We start from the raw sequence: 9,382 nt of genomic DNA, 5'->3' as shown, positions 1-9,382 counted from the left end.
CTTCCTCCTCCTCCTCCTCCTCCGCCGCCTCCTCCGCCTCCTCCTCCTCCTCCTCCTCCTCCTCCCCCGCTGGGTCGGGCTGGAATGCGGTGACCGAAAATGGTGCGCTGGTATCGGTGAGGATGGCCCCGGACGAGCCCCATCTCCTCCTTACTCCATGTTGGATTCAGTGCGCGCAGGCAGAGCGGAGCGAGGAGGAGGAGGAGGGGTGACGTCACACCCGAAGGACTGCAGAGTCACGTGCCATTACCATATAATAATAATAATAATAATAATAATAATAATAATAATAATAATAATAATAATAATAATAATATAGGCTGTGACAGTATTGGGACAATATTAGTAGTATAGCTAGAAACAACTGGAAGAATAGTAATACTTTTATTAAGTATCATGTAATTAGTGATAGAGGTCGTTTGTAAACTAACAGTACTTAAAATAATAGTGTTACATGTTTTAGTTATAGTAATAGTAGAAAACGTAGTTGCCTAATCTGTATCAGTACTGGTGGTAATTGTTGTACCAACATTAGTGATAAAAGTACTAGTAGTAGTGGTAGAAATACTCATTGTGTGGTAGTACTGGTGGTTGTAGTGGTAATAAAGTTAAAGTTAAAGTAATAGACGAAGTAGCTGTGGCAGTGGAGTAGTAATAATAGTAGTAGTAGTAATAAAAGTAGTGGTAGCAGATATGGTATTAATATCAGCAATTGGAGGTGATTTAACTAGATATATACTCAAGAACTGTACTCCAATAAAATGATCTAAGTATTTATATTTTATGCTTCTTTACATAAGTGGTGAAATACAATATTCCAAGTACTTTTACTTTTAACAGTAGTCAGTACATTTCGCTGACAACTCATCTGTGCTTTTACTATGTGAAGTTTTGAACTGAGGACTTTTACATGTTAGAGTATATTTACACTGCAGTGTTGTTATTTTTGCTATAAGTACAGGATGTGAATATTTCCTCCCTGGCTGGTACTGGTAATAGTAGTAGTACTGGCAGTAATAGAAGTATTAGTAGTGGTAAAAACAGACAAAGCAGCAGTTCATATGGAGATAAAACCTTTAATCTGCTGGTGGAGCAGCAAACCAACACCAACAGACTTCATAAACTGATTAAGAAGATCGGCTCTTTCATTGGCTGCAAACCAGACACCTTTGAAGTTGTGGTGGAGAGGAGGACGCTGGACAAACTGGTATCCATTACGAATAATCTGACCATCCTGACCACCATGTACTGGACAGACAGCCGAGCACTTCCTCTCACAGACTGGTCCAGGAACATTTTTCCTGCCCATTAACTTTGCTCATGATGAATCTTTATACTCCTACTCTACCTCACTGCATTTTTAAAACTTCAACAACTTTGCATACTTTACTAATGTATACAGTATGTTATCTTATGTTTATATTTTATATTTTATTATATTTAGTGTATTCTAGTGTCCCGGGCAATGCCTGCATAACCTGCTTTTGTAACACAAGACTATCCCAATTTAGGATCAATAAAGTACATCTATCTATCTATCTATCTATCTATCTATCTATCTATCTATCTATCTATCTATCTATCTATCTATCTACTCTTTTATACTCTGTGATACTTTACTGTGACACCTAAATTTTTACTACACGACTTCTGCAAACTATTTACATCCTCATCAGTTTGGGATCAGCTGATCATCTGTTGGAGTTTCCACATTTATAAACTGTATATACATATATATATTATACACTGTGTTTCAGTGACACACAGTGGTCTTGTCGTGTTACTGCAACTTCATCCTCACATCTGCTCCACAGCTGTTTCCAACTACAGTAACCTACAACACTGAATGTTTATTTGGTGAAGAAATAGTGGACACGACTCTGTATGTGTTTTTTGTTTCATAGACCTTATTTAACAGGGTTTTTTTACAACTTTGTCACACTTGATTTGTTTTTTTCTTGTGCAGATGCTCAACTTCCTGTCCGGGGATTTTAATGTGTCAGAAATAAAAACCTGCAGAGCTTCAGGTGATATTCACTGGAATAAAAAAACTGTCTGCAGGGTCAAAAACATGGTCAGAGTTCAGGTGATATCAATGTCTAGAGTTTTAGTAAAATATACAGGAGACATTTTGTTGAGTGTCAAAGAATCAAAGTGATACTCCAACTAAAATCTTTCTTTGAGTATGAAAATCTTTCCTTCTTAACAGAGAACATAAATTACACTGTCCGAGGAAACACAAAGAGGGAATTTGATGCTAAAAACACTGTAAATGTGTCAGATATTCACTTGATATGACTAACTCAGACTGCTGAAGCTGAATATAAGCTTCACATCAACTTTTAAATGACTGTGTGGACACACTGTGGATTTTGGCCTCCACCTGACTGTTGTTTTAAGACACACTAGAAAAATTGTGAACCATCCTTTAAGTTACACCCCTCATCATTAACATTTAGGACAGTTGATTGACTGTTGATTAAACTTGACTTTAGTTTGCTGAAAACATGTTTTTTCCATATCCTAGAGACACTGTGTTTACATCTTTTCAATTAAAAAATCACTAAAATATGTTATTTGTCAAAAGGTGCCCAAACTTTTGCATACAGCTGTATATACTTATACACTACAGGATCCTTCTCACTTAAATATTTGCACGTTCACTTATATAGTTTAAGGTATTGTAATACATATTGTATCTAGATTATTTTAATTAATAATTTAACTAATTTAATTTCTTATTTCAGTCTCATTTATTTAATTAGAATAGTGCTTCATCAATTTTCTTGCTGTAACTTGAATTTTCGCCCAAATGAACAATAAAGTTTTATCTAATAAAAGGTTTCTGTTTCTGCAATAAAAGTTTCTTAAACAGGGAAGATCATTACAGTCATCAAGATTTACCAAAACAGGTTGAGGATTCAAACCATCCAACTCCTGCTAACAAACACTTTTTAATTCTTTAAATGTTCCAAACCTCAGATTGACAGCAGAGCTGCTGACATGACGTTAGCTCTGTGGCTAACAGGGTTCACACTACAACTCCCAAACTCCCAAAGGACAGTGCTGGCAGTGTGAAGCATCACTCAGTACAGAGATGATAGATTCTACATTTATCCCTGTCAGGACTGTGGTGGTTCACCACAAAACAGTCTGAACTAATTGGCTTTACAGCAAAGGAACAAATAAGGTAGAACATGAAGCAAAATATAGAAATCGTATCTGAATGAGATAAAATAAAATAAAAAATGAGATAAAACAATTGGTTGTTGTCGACTGTCTTTCAGCTCATTTTGTGAAGTAAACTGGAAACTGTTTGTAGAAGTTAAAAAATGTGTTTTTGAAATAACTGTTGATTTAACATCAACGTTGACCAGACGACATTTGTTGAACTCAGTTCAAGATAAAGAGAAAAAGAAGTTAATAGTTACATGAAAACTGGCTGCACAGTTCAGTGTTTGTCTGTCCAAAACTTTTAGTCTCTTGTGACAAAAAGTAAATCTAAAATCAGGGTTTGATTTTTGATCACCTTGTGAAAAACCTCAAACTTTCAACCCACATAATTAAGCTAAGCAAAATCTTTTCACATGTCTTACTCCTCCCACCTGTCAGGTACAGTCTCACCTTTGCTCCATGATATTTCAAAATAATCCTGTAAATCAGAAGGAGGAAACAAACTCACAAACAGAGCCACAATAAAAGGAGGAGCAACACTGGAAAGACAAGACAGCTGCAACGTCACTCTCTTGAAGTTAAACTGAAAGTTTGTCAGAGCGACAGCAGAGCTGCAGTCGAGTCTCTCCACTTCTGTCCAAATAAAAATTAAACTGAGTTCATCAAGTCTTTCTCAACAACACAGCAGAGTCTCTGCCAAACACTGGTGAGTACAACTGATCATATTTAATGTTTCAACAACCAGCTTTAACACAGCAGACAGGAAGTTCCACTCTTTTCATTTCATACTGACACTTGTGAAATTAGTGACAATATAACTAAAGATGTTTTTACACAGATTCAGTGAAACAACTTTAATTGTTTTTTAAACAGTCTCTCTGTGTCAGTTCTCAGGACTTTTGTAACTTGTAACTGAATCTCTGTGGTTTGGAGTTCAGCTTCATTCCAACCCTCGTGGTCTTGTCACTATTTACTGATCACTTCCTACAGACACACTGCATTTCATTTCCTGTAGCTGTTTCACATTAAAAGCTTTCTACCAACAAGCAGCAGCTTTTATTGTGAAGCAGCTGCAGGTAATAAAAGGTGTTTGTCACCAAGTTAGCAGAGCTTTGTTAGCAGTGCTATTCTTCAATAACAGTTGGTCTACACAACAAGATATGGACATATTCTGTGTTATGTTGTCAGTGGTTCATTTTAAAGATTGTATGGAAGAATGGTACAAGAAGAAACAGCCACAATGAGCTGTTAGATAAAGAGCTGCAGATGACAGTCTCTTACTGTGTTTGTGTAAACCAGGTCACATAAAACACGTCATCAAAGTAAACAACAACTTAAAACTCACCATGCAGCCTTGTGGATAACTGTTTGAGCTGCCAGCACGACTTCAATGATCACGGTTGCTCACGACTCCGTTCATGTGTTCCCATCCCGATCAATAACAGGAAAATATAATTCAATATTACTTTACCTAATATCACATGTTATACTTAATACAACAATAATTATCCATATTTCTTTTCAAATAATTGAAATTTAATTTTAAACAAATTGTTTCTTTTGTTTTTCACACTCAGTGTGTAGATATGTCTGCTGCCAGCTGTCTGCGATCTGAAGATCAGTTTCTGTGCTCCATCTGTCTGGATGTGTTCACTGATCCAGTCACCACATCATGTGGACACAACTTCTGCAAAAACTGCATCACTGAACACTGGAACAGTAATGACCAGTACCTGTGTCCGATATGTAAGAAGGCTTTCTACACAAGACCTGAGCTTCACGTCAACACTTTCATCTCTGAGATGGTTTCTCAGTTCAGACAGGAAGCTCAACAGAAAGCCAGCAGCAGCAGCTCAGAGCAACAAGCTGCCAAACCAGGAGAAGTTCCCTGTGACGTCTGTACTGGAACCAAACTGAAGGCCCTGAAGTCCTGTCTGGTGTGTCTGACCTCCTACTGTGAGACTCACCTGGAGCCTCATCTGACAATGTCAGGTCTGAAAAGACATCAGCTGATGGACCCTGTGGAGAACCTGGAAGACAGGATGTGTATGAAGCACGATAAACCTCTGGAGCTGTTCTGTAAGACTGACCAGACATGTGTCTGCATGCTCTGCTCTATTTTAAACCACAAGACACATGAGTTTGTTCCTCTGAAAGAAGAATATGAAGGAAAGAAGGCAGAGCTGGGGAAGACAGAGGCTGAAATTCAGCAGCTGATCCAGAAGAGTCGACTGAAGATTCAAGAGATCAAACACTCAGTTGACCTCAGTAAGAAAGATGCAGACAGAGAGATAGCAGAAGGTGTTCAGGTCTTCACCACTCTGAAGGAGTCTGTTGAGAGAAGCCTGAATGAGCTCATTGAGACGATTGAAAAGAAGCAAAGAACGACAGAGAAACAGGCTGAAGACTTCATCAAAGAGCTGGAACAGGAAATCTCTGAGCTGATGAAGAGAAGCTCTGAGGTGAAGCAGTTCTCACACTCTGAAGACCACCTCCACCTCCTCCAAAACTTCCCGTCCCTGAAAGCTGCTCCACCCACCAAAGACTGGACAGAGGTCAGCGTCCGTCCACCATCATATGAGGGGACTGTGGTGAGAGCTGTGACTCAGCTGGAGGAGACACTCAGTAAAGAGATGAAGAAGCTGTTTGAGGCTGAGCTGAAGAGGGTCCAGCAGTATGCAGTGGATGTGACTCTTGATCCTGATACAGCACATCCTGAACTCATCCTGTCTGATGATGGAAAACAAGTAAATCATGGTGATGTGAAGAAAGATCTCCCAGACAACCCAGAGAGATTCTCTTACTGTGTTTGTGTTTTAGGAAAGCAGAGTTTCTCTTCAGGCAGATTTTACTTTGAGGTTCAGGTTAAAGAGAAGACTGACTGGGATTTAGGAGTGGCCAGAGAGTTGATCAACAGGAAGGGAAGAATAACAGCTAGACCTCAGGATGGTTACTGGACAATATGGTTGAGAAATGGAAATGAGTACAAAGGTCTTGCTGGGCCTGGTGTCTGTCTCTCTCTGAAGTCTCAGCTTCAGAAGGTGGGGGTGTTTGTGGATTATGAGGAGGGTCGGGTCTCCTTTTATGACGTAGATGCTACAGCTCTTATCTACTCCTTTACTGGCTGCTCCTTCACTGACAAACTCTACCCATACTTCAGTCCCTGTAATAATGATGGTGGTAAAAACTCTGCTCCTCTGATCATCTGTCCTGTCAATCAAACTGAGTAGAGTAATCACCTGTTTTATGTCATAAATGTGTCTTTGTTTTTGAAGAGAGTAAATATACAAACACATTCTTGTTTATTATGAGAAAAAACACAAACTAGGATTTCTATCTAAAATTAAATCTCTATTTAAACATCTGATCAAATCTACAGAACTTTAGTTTCATTTCTAGTGAGAAACACAAAGTTTCAAAAAAAAAGAACTTTCAATTTGAAGTGAAACCACAGAAAACAAAGTGTGAATATTTCACACTGTCATAAAGCTTCATTGTAGAGTTCGGCCGAGACCATGACTCCACAGAATATGTGTCAGTATTTTACAGGCTGTAATAAGTGCTGAAACACTTAATGACAGAACAACAGAAATGAATTGATTGATTGATAATCGTTTAAATTATTTGTCAGACAAACATTCTCAGGCTCCATCTTTTTAAATGTGAGGTTTTGCTGCTACTCTCTGCTGTATATGATGATAACTTGAATATTTTTGGGTTTTGGACTGTTGGTCAGACAAAACATTCAAAGACACCTTGAGCTCTTAGAAACTGATGAATGTTTTCACTATTTTCTGACATTTTATAGAGTAAATAATGATTCAAAAACAGGTTAAAACAAGAATAATTGTTAATGAAAATAATCATTAGTTGCAGCTCTACAGTTGATTAATAGAATATGTGTATAATTTGTATAAAGGATTTTCTTATTTTGTCTGAGGTTTGTTTCATTTCTGTCCACTTTGGCCAATTTGTTTGTTTGAATATTGATGAGATTGATTATCATTTAAAGAAATCTGTAAATATGTGATTGTTAAAAATCTGTAAATTAAACTATGTCTGTATTTTTAATGTAAAGCTTTAAAAACGTGGCCTGAGTAAGCAGTGACTTGTTGAACACCAAACACAAAAAATAAAAGCTGGTTTACAGAGAAGCTGTGTTTGTGTTTCTGTTACAGTTCATTAACAATCACAAATGTTTTTCTGCTTTCTTTACCAAACACTTATTAGTCTACATATGCAGCTTTGTATCATCATGTTTCAATATTTTCTCTCTGCACTGATTATTGTTTTTTACTTAATTGACCTACAATCTACTGAGAGGTTTGTTTTCTACTGAAGGAAATTATCCAAATGTTTTTTATTGTTGCACATTGTTGAACCTCGTGTCAACTGTACAGTAATCAATATTTCAATTAAAAGAGATTCAACAATAAATCTTGCAAACTTGTTCTGTACCAATAGAACAAACTACTATCAGCACAGAAAACCAGCCTGGACCAACAGCCTGTGGACTCCTGTTCCATGTCAATAGTCAGTAAATTGCACTGTTTCGTAGCCATTTTTAAAAGGTCAGTAATTCCCTAAAACAGCTGATTTTTGTAGTTTTTAAAGGATGGGTTCATAGTTGTTCAAATGTGTCTTAAAACAACAGTCAGGAGCCCAAATGAACATGAAACCTGTTTTTCTTGCTGTAATCATTCCTCCTGTTCATACTGACCATTAGAAGATCTCTTCATAATGCACTTACAATGGAAGTGATGGGGGACAAAATCCACACTTCTCCTTCTGTGTAAAAATGTATTTAAAAGTTTATCTGAAGCTAATATGAATCTTCAGCATCCAAATGACTCAAATCAAGAAGATATCTTTCAATGTTACAGTCTTTTTAGTGCCAAAGTCCCTCTTTTTAGGGCCTGAGCACTGAAGATGTGAAGACACTATTGTATTTCCCATGTTTGTTTGTTTCTTTCTTATTATTCCGCCACTTCAGACCTAAATTTGACCCCCTAAATATGCTCGAAAACTCACCAAATTTGGCACGCACATTAGGTCTGGTGAAAAATTTGATAAAATCTAAAAATTAACCCCCAAAGTGCCATAATGTGCTTTCTAGTGCCACCTATGTAACTAAAATGGCCGCCACGGCCTGTGGGAATGTCATAGAAAGATCAAACCAAAACTCAATTATTCGTCTCATCAAGACCTACAAATCATATGCTGACACCCCTGACTATCTACCGACTGGCTGTCTCCTCCGAGGGCGTTAAAGGTATCGATTTCAAACTTTGATACATGACTTGTGTCAAACAGAGGCTTCTGACGTCTAAACTATAAGTCTGACCACTTTCAAACCTGTATCAATGGATTCGCAACGAAATTTCCTATAAACAAATATGATTTTTAATGTAAGATTTGGCCAAAGTAATGGGATTTATGAGGAGATTTCACAAGAAGTGTACTTTGACATTTTCCTCTCCAACTGAGAGGGAGAGAGACAGGAGGGAAGACAACATATTTTTTCTCTCCTCTTTGGAAGCGACACATAAAATGATGCTCCAAGGGATGACGGCCTCCCTAACCAATCAACAACCAGAATGCAATACTGACATCGAGTTGGTCCAATGATAGTTTCCAGAATTCATCTTCAATTCTCTCCACTGTAAGGAAGAGTAGCAGCAGTAGATAGCTCCTTGCGTTAGCCAATGCATCAGCTGGCTTGTTGTAGCAGCCTGAAGGACTCTTTATACATCCATGGAAGGACTGTTAAGGACTGTTGTTAAGCTAATGGGAGAAATTATCTGGACTGTGCAGTGCAGCAGCAGCAGGACACCTCCAGGGAGCGGCTGGAGAGAGAAGCAACCGGAGAAACAACCAGGAGAGTTAGCTTGTTTGTCATTGTTGATAATGATATCAGACTGGTTAAGCAGCAGCCATAAAGTTCTGTTAATTAACAAACAAGATCACCAAGAGTCACAAATGGATGTTATGACATGAATACTTCATCTCCATGATAGAAAGAAGAAAACATCAGATAACCTGAGTCAGATAAGTTACAGCTTCTCTCTCTCTGTCTCTTTGGTCGCTAATTTCATCTCTGATGGTTAAATGTCTCTCTGTATGGCTCTTGTGTGAATTTATCTCCTTAACAAGAATGCAGCAGAGATATATATATAATGTGTTGTGGGTAGTTTGCTTATTGAAGTTA

The 9,382-nt window shown here is 37.8% G+C and overlaps 1 protein-coding gene across 1 annotated transcript in view; it reads left to right on the top strand.

Moving 5' to 3' along the window:
• Nucleotides 1–6,585, top strand: part of LOC121908167 (zinc finger protein RFP-like) — a 147,342-nt gene extending 140,757 nt beyond the window's left edge. The window contains exon 2 of the mRNA XM_042427961.1: nucleotides 4,752–6,585. Coding sequence (XP_042283895.1) covers nucleotides 4,761–6,404 — 1,644 coding nt within the window. The 5' untranslated portion in view covers nucleotides 4,752–4,760 and the 3' untranslated portion in view covers nucleotides 6,405–6,585. The remainder of the gene's footprint in view (nucleotides 1–4,751) is intronic.
• Nucleotides 6,586–9,382: the final 2,797 nt, after the last annotated feature.

This window comes from Thunnus maccoyii, chromosome 2, assembly GCF_910596095.1.
Source record: "Thunnus maccoyii chromosome 2, fThuMac1.1, whole genome shotgun sequence".
In the NCBI taxonomy this organism is placed as follows: domain Eukaryota; kingdom Metazoa; phylum Chordata; class Actinopteri; order Scombriformes; family Scombridae; genus Thunnus; species Thunnus maccoyii.
The sequence above is the reverse complement of the archived record's forward strand: the minus strand, read 5'-3'. Positions and strand labels throughout refer to the sequence as shown.